Source organism: Rattus norvegicus, chromosome 1 (genome assembly GCF_021556685.1).
Source record: "Rattus norvegicus strain SHRSP/BbbUtx chromosome 1, alternate assembly SHRSP_T2T, whole genome shotgun sequence".
Lineage (NCBI taxonomy): Eukaryota > Metazoa > Chordata > Mammalia > Rodentia > Muridae > Rattus > Rattus norvegicus.
Window position 1 is genome coordinate 93,981,584 of NC_141534.1, and position 22,893 is coordinate 94,004,476.

Here is a 22,893-nt window from a genome sequence, read left to right on the forward strand (position 1 = left end):
CTCTGGATTGGATGTTCTGAGTATTTCTTCTTTTACTTATTCAGTAAGAGTGTTTTGGGGTTTTGTTTTTGTTTTTTTGGTCTATGCCAATCCCTGCGTTGGGGCCCCAGTGATGACCAAGGTAACCCATGCCTCAGGTTTCCTAGCTCTCACAGAGCAGCGGGAATGATAGCTATGACCCTGCTATGACAGCCTAGATCAACCGGAGCTTCAGAGGCTCAGGCCGGATGCAGTTCAGTCACCCAACACGCCTTGAGCTTGGTGGAAGTCGGATGTATATCCAACCTGAAGCCTGGATTAGTAAGAGTGTGCCTAAAGAAGGTTCTAGATTAGGGCAGCATTCCTGGCTAAGCAAGGGACAGAAAAGCATATGGCTCCTTTGACAAACTAAACTGTGTCCCTTGCAGTTAGTGACAAGACTACATGCCAGGCGTGTAACCCCAGCACTTGGAAGAGGGAGGCAGGAGGATCATCAGTCCCAGGCCATGCTTTAATAACAGGAAATAACAACACCACCATATTAATACAGCCATTAAAGTGAAGTAGAGATGGCCAGAACTAAGGAGGTCTGCCGAGGCTGAATTGTCCAGTCATTGTAAAAAGGCTGATCTCAGCACTGACAGGATGGCTCAGCAGTTACGGGGGCTTGCTGCCAAGACTAAGGACCTGAGTTCAATCCCCAGGTCCCACATGCAAGAAGGAGCGAACCAATTCCTGTAAATTGTTTTCTGACTTCAACATATGTGCCGTGCTATGTGTTTGCCACAAATGAGGTAAATGTAGTGTGGTTGAGAAGTAATTCAGAACAAGCCAAGCTTTGCTGGCCCTGGTGACTTACAAGTGCAATCCAGCACTCATACTGCTGAGGCAGGAGGATTGGCATAGCTTTGAGTCCAGTGTAGGCTATGTAGTATTAAAGGATGAGGCTATTGCCTCAAAAAGAAAAAAAAAAGCCTGCAAAGGAAGTAAGGATGCATGGGGCTCCTAGAGTTATTATATGTGTATGGGTATTTTCCCTACATGTATGTCTGTGCATGCCTGGTATCCAGTGAGGTCAGAGGATGTTCAATCCTCTGGAACTGAGTTTATAGATCATTTTGAATCAACATGTGGGTGCCGGGAATTGAACCTGGGACCTCTAGATGGGCAGCCAGTTCGGTGTTACTGACACAGGGGCATTGGAGGATTGCCAGGTTAGGATGGAGAAGGAGGGGAGGTTCCCTACACTGGCAGTTCATGTGACACAGGCCTTGTAATCCCACGTCCTCGGGAGTCCAGACAGGCAGGTGGAAGGAAGAAGGAACATGAGCTACGGAGTGCGGTGGGGCCGGCCTTGAATGGGCTGACTTCCTTGAATAGGAACTGCAGAGATGGCTCAGTGTTCGAGAACACTACTGTGGCTCGTACTCATGCCATGGCGGCTCATGGCTTCATTCCCAGGGGATCCAAAGTCTTCTGTGCTCCAGACAGCCAAGTAGTGCAGGCAGGAATGTGGGCAAAACACTGAGACACAGAATTTTCTTTTGCTAGGAGGTGCTGGCTCACTCGCCTTTGATCCCAGCACTTGGGAGCCAGAGGCAGGCGGATCTCTGCGCATTTGAGGCTAGCCTGGCTACAGAGTGAGTTCTAAGACAGCCAAAGCTATTCACAGAGAATGCCTGTCTTGAAACACAACCACAAAACCTAAAAAAAAAAAAAAACCGAAATAAGTTTTTAATTAAAATGCAATTGGGGGCGGGGGGGGGGGAGAAAGGAAGGAATGCTGGGTGTTGTGACCTTTAATCCAAGTACTCAGGAGACAAAAGTAGGCAGATCTCTGAGTTCAAGACCAGCCTGATCTACGCAGAGAGTTCCAGGACAGCTAGGGCTACATAGGTGAGATCCTGTCTCAAAAGATAGAAAAACAGGTGGGACTATAGCTCAGAGTAGAGTGTGTAGTCTGTGCTTATCACATACAAAATCCTGGATTCAATCCCTGCTACTGGGGGAAAAAAATCACTCCTTCCAACAAGTGGGGTGGGGCACACACACTGCCCATCCCATCGCCCTCCTCTTCCCATTTACCCACTCTGTCTCCTGTACCCAGTGGGATATCCTGTGGAGTATCACACAGTGAATGCCAGGAAGATGGCGGACAGGTGCCAACCCAGAACAGCCACAAACCTAGACAAAACTGCTTCTCTTCTCTGTGAAAACTTGGCTTTACTGAGGGTCTGGAGTTTTCTCCCTGTGTGCGTTCAGAACGCCGCTATGGGGCTTTTGCTGATTGGGGGAAGGTTGTGTTGGTGGTGGTGGGTTTTGGGGGGGGAGGAGTGCGTTGAGAAGACGGAGGAACCAGCTCTCTCTGTGTAGCCCAGGCTGGCCTGGAACTCACTCTGTAGACCAGGCTGGCCTGGAACTCAGAGATCTGCCTGCCTCAGCCTCCCAAGTGCAGGGATGAAAGGCATGTGCTAGGGGTTGGGGATTTAGCTCAGTGGTAGAGCGCTTGCCTAGGAAGCGCAAGGCCCTGGGTTCGGTCCCCAGCTCCGAAAAAAAGAACCCCCCCAAAAAAAAGAAAGGCATGTGCTACCACATCCTGTTCAGGCGGCAGATTTTTGTATTTTGTTTTGTTTCCGTTTGTGTTAAAGAGCATTTATTTGTCGTGTATACCTGTACTCAAGTCACATACACATACCAGTCAGATGACAGCTTGTGGGAGTGACTTCTACTTTCCCTAGGTGCGTCTTAGTGACAAGTCCCTGACCCCACTGAGCCATCTTGCTGGCCCCCAACTGTGGTGTGGTTTTGTTTCTGCCATCTCAAATTCTCTGTCTCTACATTGCCTCTGCACTTGACAGATTTTCACTGAGTACTTGCTCTGGGCCCAGCACCCATATACTACAGACCAAGCAGAGGTAGCCTTGGAGTTTGTCCACAGGGGTCCTAGTCCAGGTGGGGCCAGGCAGAGGTTTGGGGTTTGAGTAGGGAGGTACAAGAGGCAACTGACTGTAATCCCAGGAAGGGCATCTAACATCTGGCCTCTGTTGGCACTGCATGCATGTGGTACAGACATGCATGCAAGCAAAACATTCATACATACAAAATTAAAGTAAATAAATGTAAAAAAAATTTAAAGAATAACTGGTAAATTATTCTTTCCCGGTAAATGAGCCAATTCAAGCTAAATTAGAGTATATAAAGGCAGGTTTATAGGGAAACTGCTCTCGGGTGTGTTCACTGGTCCCAAGGAAGGAGGCCAGATAAGTCACCATGGGGAGACAGAGGGAAGGGGGAAGAGAGTGGGGAGAAAGGGAGGAGAGGAAGAAACAAAGAGACAGAGACAGAGAGAAAGAGAGTACAAAATGTCTGGATGATATAGGGAAGAGCTTCTGAGGGTGAGGAAACCCAGCCCCTGGGCCTGAAAGTTCGGGGTAGAGGGCAGGGTATGCTAGGTAGGGACTGAGGGATGCTGGGAGAACCTGGAGGCCAAGTCCGCTGTGATATGTTAAATATGCACCTCAGCTGTTTGTCCTGGGTCTGAATCTGGGTATGGCAAGGAACAACTGTCGTCCTAGCCCTTGAAAGGTGGATCAGGAGTCTGAGATCATTTACATATGCATCCAGTCTTCCAGGGTCGTAGAGGTAAATCGAGTAAGGTGCTTTGCCACCAGGCCTAGTAGCTTGAAGCCCTGGCTCCCACGGGGTGGAAGAACTCTCTCAGACTGTCACCTGACCTCTTACATGCATGTCATGGTACACAAAATGAATAAGTGATATCTTTAAAACAAGTAAGTTCCCGGCCAACCTGGGCTACATGAGACCTCAACTTGAAAGCAAAAGCAAAAAGCTGGAGATGGTTCGGCGATTACCAACAGAGGACCCAGGTTTCATTCACGGAACCTACGTGGTGGCTCATAACTGTCAGTAACTCTCCCAGGGGATCTGATGCCTTCTGACTTTTGTAGACGCCAGGTATGTATGTGGTGCACATATATATGCAGGCAAACATTCGCACATGTAACATAAACGTTTAAAACAAAGGCAAAGGGGTTGGGGATTTAGCTCAGTGGTAGAGTGCTTGCCTAGCAAGCGCAAGGCCCTGGGTTCAGTCCCCAGCTCTGAAAAAAAAAAAAAAGAAAAGAAAAGAAAACAAAGGCAAAACCAACAGAGTGGTGGTGGCTCTCAACTTTAATTCCAGCACTTGTGGGGCAGAGGTCAGATGGATCTCTACCGAGTTCAAGGGCAGACTGGTCTACAGAGTGAATTCCAGGACAACCAGAGCTACGCAGAGAAAACACTGTCTCAAAACAAAAACAAAAACAAAAACCATAGAAATAAATAAACTAAACAAAGCAAAGCAAAACCTAGATGATTTATTAGAGTCTGGCTGCATCACTGCTGATAGTTTGCCTTGTATTGGACCCCTGTGATAAGGTAAGGGAGAAAAGTCCTGTGTTTATTTCTTAGAAGGTATTGGGAGCCATCTTAGAAAAACTGAAAGCAAGGTGGTGAATGCCTAAATCCTAGCACCAGAAAACCGAAGTAGGAAGGTACAAGATTCCGGAACAGCTTAGGATACAGAGCAAAACCCTGTCTCAGAAAACAAACAAAAAAATAGCTGGTGGTGTATCTCAGTGATAGAGGACTCTGGCTAGCACCAGCTCGGTGTTCCGTTCCCAACACCACAAAAAACTAAGCAAAAGGGGGAAATTTCCGAGTCTGAAGGTACACACCTGCAACTCCAGGATTGAGGAGATAGAAGCGAGACATGATTAGAATTTTAAGACCAGCATTGTCTACTACACTGGAGTCCAGCTTCACGAGACTGCCTGAATCAAAAAGAACCCGAAAGTGAATCCTAGAAAACAGGAAGGAGGGTACCAGAGACCAAAGAGTGAAAAGCAAGTCAACCCTTCACTACGAAACCTTATCACACACACACACACACAAAAAAAAACAAAAACAGAAACAAAAAACCAAAAATTTAAATCTTAGCTCAGTCCTACGGTGCTTGTTCAAAGGCTCAAATGATAAACCCCCAAAATTAAAACAAGAAGTAAGTTTGAGTTCGTTCCCAGAGCTGCGGGCAGCCATGAGGAGTGAGCAGCAACAGGCAGACAAATACGAAGAAGGATGGAATTGCCTGGGATCCAGGAAGTCCCACCAAACAAGCCACAGACCCCTCTAGAGAAAGCACAGGCTCCGCCTACAAAACAAGTTGGGGTTGGGGAGGCAGAGCTCCGCCAGCTAAGGGGCAGGGCTGCGGTCGTTCAGGCAACGCAAGCCGCATCATTCTATTGGCTGCTGTCTGGTGCGTCATGCCCCCTCCCCCGCCCTCCGGTTTCACCCAGCCTTCGGAACTCCGGGGGGCGTGGCCTCCAGCAGCTGCCCACCCTGCAAAACCGCAAGGGAGGGGAGAATGGTGTCACCCCGTATTACTCCGCAGTGGAGTCTGGTATAAGGGGTCTGCAGTGAGACAGAGGAGTAAGAAACATAGCTGGGTCCAAAGTAGCAGTTCTGACGGCGTTACCACCTCCACCATGGAGACTCCACCCCGCCCCCTGACCAGTAGCCAACCTAAACCGGACCCGGCCCAGTGATGGTCGGGGCCTAGCATCCGTGGCTCCTCTTAGCCAATGGTGCCCCGCGGCGGGCAGGATTCCAACCAATCGTGGCTTGCGACTGGACTCCGGGGAGGAGCCGAGTGGCCCCGGGCCAGACCCAGAGGCCCGGGGAAAGTGAGCCGGACTCCTACCCAGCACTGGTGGGACTCAACGCTGCAGGTTTGTCGAAGGTAGTCGTGGCGACCCTGGCAGCCGAGGTGAGGAGTGGCCGCCTGTGTGAGATTTTCCTGGAGTTAGAGGAGGAGGGGGGCGCGCTCCCGTGGTAGGCGGAAGCGGGGTATCCCGAGTGGAGAGAGATTGGTGTGACTGATGGGCACTGGAAGGTGGAAGGCTGGAGAGTGAATTCCAGCATCAGTACTGAAGGGGAAGCAGTATTATTCAGAAGGAGTTGGAGTCTGGAGAAGCAGAAGAACGGAGAAAGAACTTTGGAGGCACGAATCGGAGAATAGGACAGTTTGGGTCTCGAAGAACGGGCTGAGTCTGGAGTTGAACGGTGTTCTGGAGAAAGAGAACGTTTCAAGGCTAAGATGTGAAGCATTTAGAGGGACCCGGGAACTAAAGGCATTGAGCATTGGATTCTGAGACGCGGTCGTGAGATGGGAATGCCGGAGAGAGTTACTGACGGGGTCTTGGAGCCGGGCTGGGAGTTTGGAAAGTAAAGCCCAGAGTCACTTGAAAGTGCAGCCGAATTAGGGGAGGTTCGGGACAAGGTCTCAGAATTGGGATACCCAGTTTCGCCAGCGGAACTATGTACCCGAGAGTTATTTATCGTCTTTGGGCGATGTGATGGGGTTTGAGTCTCTGCACACCGAGGACAGTTTGGGGAAGAGTCCAGAACTTTCTGGGGTGATAGGGACCCAGAGAAAGCAGGTTTTCCGACTGAAGTCTGGTGGGGGAGGGGCGCTGGGGCGTGGAGCTCAGATTCGCCGCCCCGAAGGCAGTAGAGGGCGGGGCTCGGCGGCCACTGGGCTGCTGGAGGTCCGGGTTCCCTTCCCCCATCGCTGGAGCTCCAGTACGCATGCTCAGGGAGGGCGGGTCTGTCCAGCCTCTTGGGTGTGCTGGGCCTTCTGGGGATTGTAGTTTGAACGCGACAACAGAAGCTCTACCTGGCGGCTCTGGGTCCACAGTTCCCAGAAGGCCCCGAGGATACATTGAAGTGTTCTTGGTTCTGGTCTAGCGAACCAGGGAAGGGCGGTGCCTAAAAGAGAAGATTTGGTTGGACTGGTCGCTAGAGGGTGCAGTTTGAGGTTAGTTTCGTTCTAGTTGGCTTTCCTTTGGGTCGGAGTTTGGGAAAGGCTCCCTCTTTTGAGAGGTCCTAGACTTAATTGAAGGAAGCAGGTATGGACAGAAATATTCTTGAAAAAAGAAGAAAAAAAAAAAGAATTTCAACACGCAACTGAGCGTGGTCTCACACATATTTAATCCCAGCTGTCAGGGGGGTGGAAAAGGAAGTACGATATGAGTTTGAAGTTAACCTGATCCACATAGGGAGTTCCAGAACTATACAGAGAAACCCTGTCTAGATTAGAACCAAAATAAAACAAAAACCTGAGGTTCAGAGATGTGACACCAGATCTTGCCAAGATCACAGTGTCTTGAAAGACAATATCAAGATCTATTGAGACGAGAGTTAAGATCTTCACTTTCCAAATGTTGAAATTGATTACCATAGCGTCAATTCAACATTGTGCCTACGAGTAAGTGATATTCAAGCTATGCTCAGGTGTTTTTGTGATTTGTTTTAGGGGTTTTGTTTTTCTGAGAAAGGTTTGTCTGACCATGTGACTATGCCTGGCCTGAAACTGGCTATGTATGTCCACCAGACTGCTCTTGACTTACAAAATTCTACCTGCCTCTGCCTCTGCCTCCTGGGTGCTGAAATTAATGGCATAGAACACCATCCGCAAACTGTTTTCTGTATATCTTCCTATTTTTAATTTTATGTGTATGGGTGTTTAGCCTGCATGTTTGTCTGGGCACTATGTGTGTGCTTGGTGCCAAAGGAGGCCAAGAGAAGCCAAAGTGGAATTTTAGGCAGTTATGAACCATCCGTGTGGGTTTTGGGAATCAAACTCGGGTCCTCTAGAAGAGCAGCCAATGCTCGTAAACACTCAACAATTTCTCTTTTCTTTTTTCTTTTTTTTTTTTTTTTTCGGAGCTGGGACCGAACCCAGGGCCTTGCGCTTGCTGGGCAAGCGCTCTACCACTAAGCTAAATCCCCAACCCAGCAATTTCTCAAGCTCCCTTTATTTTTCAGACACTACTTAGCTGAGGATGACCTTGAACTCTGAACTCTCTGCCTCCTTAATACAGAGGTTACAGTTACAGGCATCTCTCCACCCTCACTGCTGCCTGCTTCTCCTCTGTGTCCTGCCCCCCCCTCCCCAACAACCCTACCTGCTTCCTGTTCTCTCAGTCACATCGAATGCATTAATTCACCCATTCTTAGCCTTGTCGGATTCTGACTGTGTGCACTTTAGAGGTTCTGATACACACACACACACACACACACACACACACACACACACACACACACTTCGCATAGCTGCACAGGCGTACTTGAAAAGGTGGGAGCCCAAGGTATCTGACTCGACTCCCTTTTCCCACAGGACATGGGAGGCTTAAAGAGGAAACATTCTGATTTGGAAGAGGAGGAGGAGGATGAGAAGTGGGACTGGAGTCCAACTGCTCTTCGGAGCTACCAGCAAGCCCTGCTCCGAATCTCTCTGGACAAAGTCCAGCGCAGCCTGGGCCCCAGAGCACCCAGCCTCCGCAGGCACGTCCTTATCCACAACACGCTCCAGCAGCTCCAGGCTGCCATTCGCCTAGCTCCAGCACCAGCCCTGCCCCCAGAGCCGCTCTTCCTGGGTGAAGAAGATTTCTCCCTGTCCACCACCATTGGCTCTATCCTCAGGGAGCTGGATACATCCACGGACGAGCTGGAACCACCTCTGAATCCAGCAGCCTCCCCAGGTCCCCACGATGAGATCATGTCCCAGGCTGATCCTGTGTTCTTAGAAGCTCTGAGCTCCCGGTACCTGGGAGACTCTGGCCTGGATGACTTCTTTTTGGACATTGATACGTCTGCGGTGGAAAGGGACACTGCACTTCCACCTCCAGAGCCACCTCACAGCCTCTTCTGTAGCCCAGGGTCCTGGGAGTGGAATGAATTGGACCACATCATGGAAATCATACTGGGATCCTAAAACTGATGGGGTCCTTCCAGACAGCAGCCTCAGTGGGCTGGGTCCTTAGACGGGACTCTTGTATGGGTGTTTGGCAGAGGCTCTCAACAGTAACTGTGTGGCCTCCTTTCCTTCTATGTCAGGATTCCACAAACTGTCCTGCATGTGTGCGTGTCTGGTTACCACAGCCTTCCGTGAAGGTGCCTCTTCCTGGATTAATTTATCTCTTCCAAATGCCTTAAGGAGACTCTGTCTCAGGGAGTCTTGATTCCTCACTTACACATTTCTTCTGCCTCCAGTTCCCACTGCCCTTATGACCACTAGGGTCTCAGGGAAGATAAAAAAGGGTGATGGGTGGGCTGCCTCTCCAGGGAGGGGGAGGAGCCGGGCTCCTCCTGACAGGCTCCGCCTCTTGGCAGGACCCTAGTCCCAGCAGCCTCCTGATTCATAACCAGGCCGGACCTTGTGCAATAGGGCAGAAATCTACCAGCTCCAAGCCGTGCTACTTAAGAAGAAAGAGAAGGTGGGGTTTGTAGTGGCGTTTGTTTTTTGTTTTTTGAGTGAGGTTTTTTTGTTGTTGTTCTTGTTTTGTTTTTTGTTTTTGTTTTTTGTTTGGTTCGGTTTTTTGTTTTTTGTTTTTTTTTTTTTTCTAATAAAAGCATTTTGGAATGATTGGAATCGTAATTAAATCTGTAAACATCTCTGGGTGATCTGTACAAGAGCCTGCTAAGTTTCTGGAATACTTAACGTCCTTTCCTTAACAAAAATGGGGCAAGTGTAACATAAATGTAACATTGTATAAAGTGTAACAGTTACTGGTTTGCTTAAGGATGCTGTCAGAACCACTTTATGCAAACTAAATCCTTTAATCCTCGGGATTAGAAAGAAATAGTTACTGTGTCATATTTTACATTTGCATAGGGGAAACCTCAAACTTACAGAGTTGAATGAAGTCTTGCTAAGTTTATACTAAGCCCTGGGGTTGACCCCTATCTGAAAAAAAAAAAACAAAAACGTTTTGTTTGAAACAGTCTCACAGTGTAGTCCCAACCGTCCTTAAACTCACTGAGATAGGTCCAATTGCCTCTGCCTCCCAAGTGATACACACCAGCACCTTGCTAAAATAGACAATAAGAGGTAAGAACAATAAAGGTAAGAATCAACTCTGCTGATCCCTGCAGCTACGTCTTCTGTTTGAATACTAGCCAGCCCAGAACATGGTGGACAAGCATGTTAGGCACGTTATTGCTAAGCCATTCTCTACAAGTGAACTTTAGGCAAGTACCCTTCAGGTGAGCAGTGCTCTCAGCCCTTCACTAGGAGAGCTCACACAGGCGCTCTGCTGCCGTGGTGGGGCCTCAATAATAGCCTGTTTACCACAGTGTTTATGATCCTCTCCAGTGGACTGAAAGCCAGTCATATGTGCGTGGGGTGGGTGTGTGCGAGGAGCATGTGTCACAGGCTGGAGCTCTTAGGAACTGAAAAGTCCTAAAATTTGTTTTGGAATGTGCTCTTGAGGCCCAAAAGGAAAGCAAAATGCCCAAAGACCCTCGAGGACCTGTGAACACAAATCTCTAAGATCCTGTTCTTGGAAGCCACACCAAGTTCAGGTTCAGGAATTCACCTCTGGCTTGAGAGGTCCAAAGTGAGGCTGTGAAGAGTGAGGATAAGGAAAAGGGAGGTCAGGGAAGGAGTGTCACATGTCATTGCCCTGCCCATGCCCAAGTGAATGTACCCTACGTTAGGGACTTTTCTGGAAGGGTTACATGGCAAAGATGGGGGTTTTTGTGGTTTCTTGGCTTTCCAACAGATACTGCCTTCGGGTAAGGTGGGGGCATGGCCTTGTATCTAAGAAAGTACTCAGGTTATCTGAAAGTAAGACCAATTCAAAGAAGGATGAGGACACTGAAAAAGTGTCTTAAAAAGTCTGTATCTGGTCTGGAGAGATGGCTCAGTGGTTAAGAGGACTGACTGCTCTTCAAGAGTGCTGAGTTCAAATCCCAGCAACCACATGGTGGCTCACAACCATCTGTAGTGAGATCTGATGCCCTCTTCTGGTGTGTCTGAAGACAGCTACAGTGTACTCATATAATAAATAAGTACATCTTTTAAAAAAAAGTTTAAGGGGTTGGGGATTTTGCTCAGTGGTAGAGCGCTTGCCTAGCAAGCACAAGGCCCTGGGTTTGGTCCCCAGCTCCGGGGGGGGAAAAGTTTTAAAAAAAAAAGTCTGTATCCTAGGTTCGAGAGATGACTCAACGATTAAAAGCACTGACTGCTCTTCCAGAGGTCCTGAGTTCAATTCCCAGCACCCACATGGTGGCTCACAACCATCTGAAATGGGATCCGATGCCTTCTTCTGGTGTGTCTGAAGACAGCTACAGTGTATTCATATACATGAAATAAATAAATTTATAAAAAGTCTGTATCCCAAAATGACTTCCATGCAAGGTGTGATGATACCCACCTTTAATCCCAACCTTTGGGAGTCAGAGACAGACAGGCCACTGGCTCTATTGGCCAGGCTGGACTCAAACTCACTCACATAGATCCACCTGCCTCTGCCTCCTGTGGGCTGGGATTAAAGGCTTGAGCCCACACATTTGGCTTTTTTGATTGCTTGATTTTCTTAATAGCATCTGTGCAACCCCAGATTACTTATTATCCGTTCATGGTTAGCCTCCAACACTACCAGACACCCTCAGAGGAGGGACTATGTGGGACTTTGCCCAGTTGTGCTCTCCCCACCTCCGGTGCTAGACACTGCTGGGTGCTCAAAAACCGCTGGGGTGAGAAAATGGCTCTGTGAGTTAAACACTTGTCATGCAAGCATAAAGACCTGAACTTGGCTCCCCGTGTGGCAGCCACTTCTAGTCCCAGCATTCAGGATCTAGAGATGGGGGACCCTCAAAGCAAGCTGGCTAGCCAGATCAGCCAGAGTCAGTCTGTGAGCCCCACAGTCAGTGAAAGGCCCTGGAGACTGATAGAGGAAACATCCAGTGTTGACTTCTGACTTCCACAAGCATATAAACACACGTTTGTGCACCCTATACATATAAACATGAATACAACATACACACACAAAAACAAAAATTGTTAACATAAAAATGAACTCCAGGAACTCCAGGCCTGGTAAAATGGCCATGCCTCCCTCTCCCCTCTTTGGATATGCACCCTTACTTTGGGGAATCAACACCTCCAGATCTGAATGGTTGGGGCTGGGGTGAAGGTGTATGCCTTTCAGTTAAGCGTACTAGAAACTGGAAACAGGAAGATCATGAGTTCTAGAAGGGAAGAGACAGTGTTTGGGGAGGAGTCAGGGATACTATTTAGATGAGGTGACCAAAGATGGGCTCATGGACAGGGTGCCATCTGGATAAAGTCCTGCAAGCGGTGAAGGATAAGCCAAGCTAGGGGAACAACCCGTGCAAAAGGCCCTGAAGTCAGAGCATGCACAGAACTTGTCAGCCAGTGTTGCTGCAGCAGCATGAGCAAGGGGACTGAACATCAGGAGAGATCAGAGGGTGAGGGCCATCATGTAGGGGCTAGAGGCTGTCCGACTGGGAAGACTTTAGTTTTGCTTCCAGCAGAGAGGGAAGCCGTGTTCAGCAAAGGCAATGAGATCTGACTCACTTTTTTCTTGGAAGTCTTTTTACTTCCCTAAAGCAAGTGAGAGAAGCCAGGCATTGTGGCACCAACCTTGTCATGCCAGCACCTGGGAGATGGGCAGGAGGATGGCCAGTAAGTCTAGTTTACTCATAGAGAACATGTTCAGAAAACAAAAAAAAAAAAAAAAAAACTAAGACAAAAACAAAACAAAAAACAAACACCAGAGGAGGAGGAGGTGAGAAAGAAGGAAGATGAGGAGGGAGAGGAATAATTCTGGAGCTTGCTAGTAGCAACCAGCCAATCTAAGAAACAACCCCCAATTTCCAGGTGAACATATAGAGGCTCAGAGCGGCCTGGCTCCTTCCCTAATTAAGAACTGGCCCCAGAAGTGGAAAGGCTGGCCCTGCAGAGGGACAAACCCCAAAGGCCAGAGTCCACCTTTCCCCAACCCGTCCTCCCCAACGGGACTTCAGTGGGGGATGGGCCGCCGAGGTCCTGGGCGTGGCCCTAAAGCCGAGTCCCACCCACCTGCCCACCCTCAGAACGTGCTGGCCAGCGGGCAGGAGACCTAGGAAGCAGCAGCAGAGGCCTGCAGCCGGCCTGGCGCCTCCTCCCTCCCCAGGGGCCGGGTGGGGTGGCAGGCTAGGGGCGGGACACTCCCCCGACCATCATCCTCCCCTCCCTCTGTGCCTCCCTCCCTCTGTGCCTCCCTCCCCGGCTGGCGAAGTTTCCCCCTTTCCCTGGCCTGCCAAGCCCAGTGGCTTAGCCTCTAGTTTCATTTCTCAAGGTCCAGCCCCCCTCTCCTCCTCTCCCTCCCCCAACCTCGTTGAATGTGAGTCCCTGCCCCAAAATGTCACCTCCCACGGACCACCCTGGTGGCAGGCCCCTCTCCCTAGTACTCTGCCATCCCACCCTGTTCAAGTTACAAGTTACTTATCAGAGGCAGAAATTCTTTTCTTTTCCTTTCTTTTCTCTCTTCCTCACATCTTTCTTTTTTTCTTTCTTTCTCTTCAAGGGTCTTGTCATCTCACTTTGTTGAACATGGACAAAGGTCTAAAACTTGTAGCAATTTCTCCTACTTCCTCTCTGGGCGTTCCCAGGCCAGTTCGACCGGCCTACCTCTCTGACAAACAGCACCTCAGGGTCTTGCCCTGACTCTACTCTATGCTATGAATTCTTCCCCAGCATTCTTCCTCTCTCACGTTGCTGACAAGTCTCTGCTTAAATTTCATTTCTTAGTCCAGGCGTTCTCAACCTGTGGATCCATAACCCTTTTGGGGGTCAAATGACCCTTTCATAAGAGGGGGGGGTCACCTAAAACTATCAGAAAATAGATATTTACATTATGACTCACAACAGCAGCAAACTTCCAGTTATAAAGTAGAAACGAAAATAATTTTATGGGGTTGGGGATTTAGCTCAGTGGTAGAGCGCTTGCCTAGGAAGTGCAAGGCCCTGGGTTCGGCCCCCAGCTCCGGAAAAAAAAAAAAGAACAAAAAAAAAAAAAAGAAAAGAAAATAATTTTATGGGCAGGGCAGTGTTGGCTCATGCCTTTACTCCCAAGGCTTGTGGAAGGCAGAGGCAGGTGGATCTCTGTATTCAAAGCCAGCCTGGTCTACAGAGTGAGTTCCAGGAAAGCCAGGGCAACACAGACCCTGTTGAAAACCCTGTCTTGAAATACCAAACAAGACTAAACCAAACAAACAAACAAACAAGCAAAAAACAAACCCCAAAAAAGAAAGAAATTGTTATGGCTGGGGGTCACCACAGCATGTATTAAAGGGTCACAGCATTAGAACCACTGTCCTAGTCTTATATCCTAGCACTGGAGAGATAAATGCTAGAGGGTCAGAGCTTACAGATCATTCTCGACAACACAGTTTTAGGCCAGCCTGGACTACAGACCCTGTATTAAGCAAGCCATCAAATGTCATGACTTGAGATATACTCATTCTCTACTCCAAATTGCACACCTTTTATTATTTATATTTATTTGTTTGTTTGTTCGTTTGTTTTATTTGGGCTGGGGGTGTGGGCTTTAAAAAAAAACAAACCACTGTAGCTGAAGCTAGCTTTTAATTCCTGAACCTCCAGCTACTGGAACTACTGGAGTGTTGGAGTGTTACCACACCTGGCTTTACTTTAGACAGTGATGTTTGGTTATGAGTCCAGCCTTTAATGGCTTAGCCATCTCTCCAGTACTATTTTATTTAGGTTTCTTTTCTTTTCTCTCCCTTTCTTTCTCTCTCCCTCCCCTGCCCCCTCTTTTGAGACAGAGTTTCTCTGTGTAGCCCTAGCTGTCCTGGAACTAGCTAGCTCTGTAGACCAGGCTAAAGGCCTGGGACATCACTGCCTTGTGTATCTTGGATTTTTATTGGGGGTGGGGGGTGGGGGGTATAGAGTCTAGCTGTCTAACCTGAGCTTACTTTAAACTGTGCCTCGGCTTCCTGGATAGTAGGACTACGATAGTCAACTTAGCTAAATTTCCTTTCTGTCTTTGCCCTCTCCCCTGACCCAAAAAATACACGACCATGTAGCCTATGCAGGGTTGTTATGTTTGTTGTATACAGACCATCCATAAGACACACTCAATTGATATATATTAAATAAATGGCTTCTGTTTTAGGGTTTCCATTGCTGTGAAGAAATACCGTGACCAAGGCAACCCAGTCCAGTATCATCAAGGCGGGAACATGGCAGTATGTGGGCAGACACGGTGCTACAGAAGGAGCTGAGAGTTCTACATCTTGGCATAAAGGCAGCCAAAGGAAGACTGCCTTCTAGGTAGCCAGGAGAAGCTCACCCCCACAGTGACACACTTCCTCCCATAAGGCCACATCTCCTAAACATGCCACTCCCTGGGCTAAGCATATTCAAATCTCCTCAGGTCTCATTAGCTGTTTAGTATGTGGTCTGTAGTGAACCACTTGAGCTGTTAGCTGTGTTTTTTTTTTTTTTTTTTTTGTTGTTATTATTATTATTATTATTATTATTATTAAACATCTTTGTGCTATAAAGCACACGCTAACCTTGAACTCATGATTCTCTTGCCTCTGCCTTGTGCAGGCTGGAATGACAGCAATGTGCCACCATGCTGAGCTCTTCCTGAGCCTCTTATTGGCTAGGCCGTGAAAATAGATTGTGTAGAGAATTATATGCATTTACCTACCAGGATCCCTCCGGATTCCAATTGGAATTGTTATTCTCTTTTGATATTATTTCTTTTCTTTTCTTTTTTTTTTTTCCGGAGCTGAGGACCGAACCCAGGGCCTTGCGCTTGCTAGGCAAGCACTCTACCACTGAGCTAAATCCCCAACCCCTTGATATTATTTCAAAGCAACTACCACTCTCTTTTTTATTTATTTCATTTATTTATTTGTTTATTTTTTTTTCTTTTCTTTTTTTCGGAGCTGGGGACCAAACCCAGGGCCTTGCGCTTGCTAGACAAGCGCTCTACCACTGAGCTAAATCCCCAACCCCTATTTTTTGTTTTTTGTTTTTTTGTTTTTTTTATTTATTTATTTATTTTTTATTCATTTATTATATATAAGTACACTGTAGCTGTCTTCAGACACACCAGAAGAGGGCATCGGGTCTCCTTACAGATGGTTGTGAGCCACCATGTGGTTGCTGGGAATTGAACTCAGGACCTCTAGAAGAGCAGTCAGTGCTCTTAACCGCTGAGCCATCTCTCCAGCCCCTATTTTTTGTTTTTTAAGACAGGGTTTCTTTGTGCAGTCCTGGCTGTCCTACAGTTCATTCTGGAGACCAGGCTGTAGTCTTGCCTGTAGTTCCACCTACCTCTGCCTCCTAGGTGCCTGGTACCCACAAAAGCCAGAATATGGCATCTGACTCCCTAGAACTGGAATATAGATTGTTGTTGAACTACTGTGTGGGTGCTGGGAATCAAACCCATGTCTTCTGGAAGAGCAGACAGTGCTCTTTTTTTTTTTTTTTTTTTCGGAGCTGGGGACCGAACCCAGGGCCTTGCGCTTCCTAGGCAAGCGCTCTACCACTGAGCTAAATCCCCAACCCCGCAGACAGTGCTCTTAACAGATGACTCACCTCTCCAGCTTCACAGACTAGCTCCTTGGTTTGTTCGTTTGTTTGCTTGTTTGTTTTTCAAGACAGGGTTTCTTCATGGAGCCCTGGGGACAGACCTTAGCTTGTCACTCAGCAGCACCAGTGCCTTTAACCACAGCCCAGCTGAGGAGTGCCATCTCCTCAGCCCAACATTCTACTGTTTGTGTTTGTGCTTGCTTGTCTGTTTATGTACTTATGTGTATCAGGTGCCTGAGAAAGCCAGCACAGGGTGTTGGATCTCCTAAAACTATAGTCACAGGCAGTTGTGAGCCGCCATGTGGGTGCCGAACTGAACCTGAACCAGGAACTGAGCCAGGTCCTGTGCACTCTTAGCCACTGAGCCACCTCTCCAGCCCCTGATATCCTAACCTTAGTAAATCATCCGGCCATTTTATTTCATTTTATTTTTTCAGTGCTGCAATTGAGCTCCGGTGCTTAACATGCTGGGATGTTAGGCGAGAACTCTTTCACTAAACTGTACCTCTCCAGCCGTGTTTTAAGACTAGCTGAAGGCCCACTGTGGAGCTCAGGCGTTTAATCCCAGTTCTCATGAGGCAGAGGTTTGTGAATCTCTGAGTTAGAAGCCAGCCTGGTCTATAGATCGAGTTACAGAACAGCCATGGCTGTTATCCAGAAAAACCCTGTCACACGAAACGAAAACCCCAAACTAAAACATACAAAAACATACATATACACAAAAACTAAACTAAAAGCAAACTAACCACCCAACAACCAAACAACCAAAAAGACTATTAGGCGTGGCATAAGCCTGTGGTTCCAGTCACTTGAGAGGCTGTTCTGTTTTCCAGGCTAACTTGGGCAACTTAGTGAAACTGTCACAAAAACTAAAGTAACGAAAGTTCGTCGTTTTCTTTCTTTCTTTTTTAAAGACAGGATCTCACTCTGAAGTCCAGGCTGGCTTCAAACTCAAAGCAATCCCCCTGCTTTAAGTCTTTCCATGCTGGTGTTATGGGTGTGAACAACCACGCCCCGCAGGAAATTATTTTCAGGGACTTAAACTGCTGCCCAAAGTCACACAGCTACTCCGGAACTGATGCCCAGGACGTGACCCTGGTGTCATTCCGTCCCCACCTTACTCCCATCTTTAATAGTAGCAGAATCCAGCTGTCCCACTGTAGATTGAGTCCGGTATCGTAAATCCTACTGAGAAAACTGTTAATTTTGTAACTCTCAAGAGGCAGGTCCTCTTCCAGAAGTCATACAGTCTTCTAAAATCACCATGAAGTGACAGGCCTGTACTTTAAAAAGGCCCAAACCCCTACCTGTCACCGCCCCACAAGGGAAATCGCTACCAGAGTTTGTCCCTTCGCTCAGGCAGTCCTCCTGGGCATGCGCTTTAGAGACAGGCTCCCCCCTCCTTCTGGAACGTCCCCGATCAGGCTCCGCCCACCACCACCAACGAGAGCGGATCCCGGAGCTGGAGGGCGGGGCTGCCACGCGAGTGGGCGGGAACTAGGGATTGTCGAGTGTCTGGAGTCGTGCGCCCGAATCAGAACTGCGCCTGCCGTCCCAGGTGTCGGTTGCTGGAGCCCAGCGAGCTAGCGATGCTACGGCAGCCGCTTCCTGATTGGCTGCGTGTGGCTCCCTCTTCGTTCTGATTGGTCGGGAGTGATCTGGGTATGTAAATGAAGGGGCCTGGTAGGGAAAGACGAGGGTACGGGCGACCGGGATATTTAGCGTGTTCGATACCTCAGTTAGGTAGATGTTCGCCAGAGCTGTTCGAGATCGAGGGCCAGGGCCTGTATGTGTCGCCCGGCCCGGCCGGGCTGGGTGAATCACGTCGGAGCCCGAGAAGGGGGCGGAGGCGCCGGCTCCCTGGCTCCGGCTGCGTGACTCATCCGCCCCCGCCGCCGCCGCTTCGGGAGGAGCCGCCTCCACTGCCTTCCGGAAGCGAGGGGAGGCCGGGCTAGCTGAGCGACCCGCGGGGGTCGCGGCTTGCTATACCCGGGAGAGACAGGCAGGACCCCGGAGAATCTAAAGGATCCCGGGGTCAGAGGGGCCGGAGTCCCGGGGGACCCAGGTCGGAGTACCGCTAGGGGGCGCCCGGACTCGAGGGGCGGAGTCGGGGTGGGGGCTGAATTCCTGCGGTTCCCGGCTCCCGGGTCTTCAGCGAAAAGGGCAAAGACTCGGTTTTTACTGTCTTGCCAGATCTAGGCAAGTGTCCCCGGGACTGAGACCCTGCAGTCTTTATGCCCCCGTTAGATAGGGCTAGGGGTTCCAAACTCTAGACCTCTCACCTTGGAAGAAAGTACGGATTTTCAAACTTCTGTCAATGACTTAACTCCTGCGGCCCTTCAGGGTTTCCCTTGTCGGTTCTTTTTCCTCAATAAGTTCGGGATCCACCGCTTCCTTGAATGATTGCTAACATCTTAGGGTTTACATTCAAGCGGTCAGCACCCCAACAAGTGCTGCAGCCTCGGAAGGCAGGCAATTTGGGCCCACTTCTATCCCCAAACCTTCATACACACACACACCCGATGCTGCCCCACCACCAATCTTGCCCTAGGCAACAGCTACCCGGGATCCTCTAGAGACATTGCCAACTAATGTCACCACTCATCTTCCTGCCTCGACCCTACCCTCCATGACTCTGTCCTGACACTCTGAAAATCCAAGCCTCCTCCTACTCCTGCTCGCGCCTCCTTCTGCCTGCTCCCCACCCCCACCGGGACTCCTACTGTGTCACTCTGCGCCTGCTCCTAGTGTGTGGTTTGTTTTTTTTTTTTTTTTTTTTTTTCCTTCCCAGTTCAGGTTTACCTCTCTCAGTCTTCCTTTGGCCCTCTCAGGAAAACCTGGCCCAAGTTCTCCATAGCCTACACAGCATACATCAGGGTTCATCTTCAATGTATCTTTCTTAGAAAGACCTGCCTTGACTACCTCCAAGATGGCATCTTCCTACCAGTTTCTGTACATTTGATTATTTAATGTCCCATGCATATAGCAGATACTCTGTGTGTTGATGACTGCATTTGCAATCAAGGAGTGGCACACACACTATCCTAACCCTTGTGAGACGGAGACAGGAGGATTGCCTGGAATGGCTGGCCAGCCTGGACTACAGTTGTGAGGCTCTGTCTCAAAAGAATAAAACCCAAAAGTGCTTATAAATAAGTACTAATTATGTGGGCTTAGAGCTTGCTATTCCTACAAAGGACCTGAGTTCAGTTCCCAGTTCCCACATCAGATGGCTTGCAATTACTTTAAAACCAGTTCCAGGGACTCCTGGCAGCTGACCTCTTTGGGCATCTGCACTTTCATGCACACACACAAACACAAAATTTAAAATAAAAGTAAAATTTCAAGTACTAATGACTACGTTTTTGTTCTTTGAATCTAATCTGTGTTAGCAACTTCTAGCATAGATGCTATCTGTATCTTAGGAGTTCACCGAGGGGGCTGAGGATATAGCTCAGTTGGTAGAATGTTTGTTTTACATGCAAGAAGCCCAGAGTTCCATCCCTAGCATCAAATATACCAAGGATGGTGGCACACACCTTTAATTCCAGCACTGGGGAGATGGAGAAGGGAAAAGCAGACGTTGGCTTACCTGGCAAGTTCAAAGCCAGCCTGAGTTCCATGAGACCCTATCTCATTAGAAATAAATATGCTTAGGAAACCTAGCCCTCGGAGGTCAATTGACTGGTCAGGATCACACTGACAGCAGTTGTGAGAGCTGCGTATTGGCTTTCCATAACCGAATGACTCCTTCCTCCCTGCAGAGGATGCTGAGCAAAGGTCTGAAGCGCAAGCGGGAGGAGGAAGAAACAATGGAGTCCCTCTCAGTGGACTCGTGGTGGTTGGATCAAAGCCGCCCAGCAGTGGCACAGACCCCAGCAACCGTGGCTTCTAGCTCTCTCTTTGACCTCTCGGTGGTCAAGCTCCACCACAGCCTTCGGCAGAGCGAACCAGACCTCCGACACCTGGTGCTTGTGGTGAACACACTGAGACGAATTCAGGCGTCCATGGAGCCTACGACCGTCCTGCCACCTGAGCCCATTCAGCCCACAGCCCCCTCTGTGGCAGATAACTTTCTGTCTAGCTCAGACGCCGGCCTCTCAGCCTCCATGGCCAGCCTCCTGGAAGATCTCAGTCATATTGAGGACCTGAACCAGGTCCCCCAACCCCAAGCAGACGAGGGGCCTCCAGGCCGCTCTGTCGGGGGTGTCCTGCCCAACCTGGGTGCCTTGGACTTGCTAGGCCCAGCCACGGGCTGTCTGTTGGACGATGGACTGGAGGGTTTGTTTGAGGACATTGATACCTCCATGTATGACAGTGAACTTTGGTTACCAGCCTCTGAGGGTCTCAAACCTGTCCCTGAGAATGGCCCAGCCAAGGAGGAAACTCCAGAGTTGGATGAGGCTGAGCTGGACTACCTCATGGATGTACTAGTAGGCACACAGGCACTGGAACGGCCACCAGGACCTGGGCGCTGACCCTTAGACCCAGGGATGATTGACTTGGATCTGAGTTGAGCCTGGTGGTTACACCAATCCACTTTGACGTGACACAGATGGCTTCCCCTCACAGAGGAGACCCAGGGTCACTTTGGAGAGACAGTGCTGAGTCCTGCAAACTTCACATCCATCCACCTGTCTTGGCCAGTGAGGGAGTTAGAAATAAGCTCCCAGTGGTGAAATGACGGGACCCAGAGACAGCAATGGTGTTTGGGCTAGGCTGGGGGTTGGACTGGGATAATAGTCTGGGCTATCCCATCCTATTATCCCCAGTGTGGGAAGAGACCTCATAATTTTTGGAAATTAAAACCAGCTTTGGGAAATACCAAGTCTGTGTGCTTCTTTACATCTGTGCCGATCAGGGATGAAATAACATCAAACTTGTAATCCCGTGACATTCCCACGGTTATAGTAGAATAAAACGCACTCCCGGTATATATCTTTGAGCAAAGGGCAGGAGCTTTCAAGAGGTCTCCCAAAATAAAACCACTAAGTTTAGTGGAGAGAAAACAGGACCTTAAGGGCCAGGCAGCTGGCTTTCCACGTAGAAGCTCTCCAGGTCCGGGCAAGCCGGGGCCACCTGCCTGCCTGAGCGCATTGGGCCTGGCCGGAGCCGGGTGTCTGCGGCCGCCCCCGCGGTCCAGCTGCATTCCTGGCCCAACTGGGAGGGGCCGCACACTCACAGCTCTGGCACGGGACCCAGGCTGCGTCCTTCCTGGCGGCCGTGGGGGCAGGGCAGGGCAGGGCCCCAAGAGCGGAAGGATGGTGGGGAGGGTAGGAAGGGAGGAGCCGGGGCGGGGCCGGGGGGAGGCGGGTGCTGGACTGCCACCCAAAGGGCAGGATGGGTCCTGAATCTGGGGACTGTGACACCGTAGGGCCGCTCCTGGATCTCCCCAGGGGCCGGAAACTCCAGGACTGCGGCCGGCCGGGGTGGAGCTGGAGAGGCGGGAGCTGCACGCAGCCCCAGGGGCCCAGAAGGGGTGGGCGGAGCTAGGTTTCCTGGAGGAACGGAGGAAGCTGTGCCCATTTCTGGAAGTGGCTGAGGCGGGCCACCAACAGAAGCGGATGGACATGGCTTCAGGATAGCTGGTGCCAAGTTAAGGATCCTCCTGGCTCCTGAACCCAAGCCTTGGAGACTCCTGTGCCTAGACCGCAGGACATCGACAGCCCCTTGCTGAGGCTGAGACCTTAGGAGCCCGAGCCGAGCTCTGCGGCGCCTCCTTGTGCCTGGTTAGGAATCTACGATGTAACCGTGATCAGTCTAGCGAGGGTCTCCCGCTTTTTCTTTTTTTAGAAGAGGCTTCTGAATCCTAGGCTGGCGTCTAGCTCACTCTTTAGTGGAGGCTGGCTTTGAACTCCTGATCCTTCCGCCTTTACTTTCCTACAAGCTGGGATTACAGGCATGCGCAACTGTGGTTTTTGAGATAGGCTTTCACTACGTATACGAGAAGGCTGGCCTTGAATTTATTATGTAGCCCAGGCTGGCCTCAGACTTGTTGTTTTGTGCCCCACCCCACCCCCCAGGTATTTATTATGCTTTGTTATTGTTTTTTTTTCTTTTGGTTGGTCGGATTTTTGTCTTTTTGTACTTTTTTGTTTTTGTTTGTTTGTTTGTTTGTTTGTTTGTTTGTTTTGGTATTCCTGACTGTCCTGAAACTCCCTAAACAGACCAGGACGACCTTGAACACATAGAGAGCCACCTGCTTCTGTCTCCAGAATGCTGGAATTAAAAGTGTTTGCCACCACAGGTGGCTGTTTGCTTTTTTGAGACAGGGCGTCCAAAATGGAGTCTAAACAGACCTTGAACTCGTGTCAGTGCACCTGCCTCAGCCTCCAGCTAAGATGTACTTTTCACACAGGCTCAGGTACACAGTAGGTGTTCATAACTACTGAAATAAAGAGGGAAGAAGAGGTGGCTGAGGACAGTTCCTGTTGGTGGTG

At 49.4% G+C, this 22,893-nt stretch overlaps 2 protein-coding genes across 3 annotated transcripts; both read left to right on the forward strand.

Moving 5' to 3' along the window:
* Positions 1-5,696: 5,696 nt before the first annotated feature.
* Sertad3 (SERTA domain containing 3) lies at positions 5,697-9,461 on the forward strand. Of its 2 annotated transcripts, none has more exons than XM_087581831.1 (2): positions 5,697-6,850; positions 8,213-9,461. In XM_087581831.1, the coding sequence occupies exon 2, from the start codon at positions 8,216-8,218 to the stop codon at positions 8,807-8,809; it is 594 nt and encodes a 197-aa protein (XP_087437957.1). In that variant the 5' UTR covers positions 5,697-6,850; positions 8,213-8,215; the 3' UTR covers positions 8,810-9,461.
* Positions 9,462-18,003: 8,542 nt separating this feature from the next.
* Positions 18,004-21,275, forward strand: Sertad1 (SERTA domain containing 1). The gene is given in 2 exon segments (NM_001007735.1): positions 18,004-18,115; positions 20,218-21,275. A coding segment is annotated over 1 exon segment (711 nt). The 5' UTR covers positions 18,004-18,115; positions 20,218-20,220; the 3' UTR covers positions 20,932-21,275.
* Positions 21,276-22,893: the final 1,618 nt, after the last annotated feature.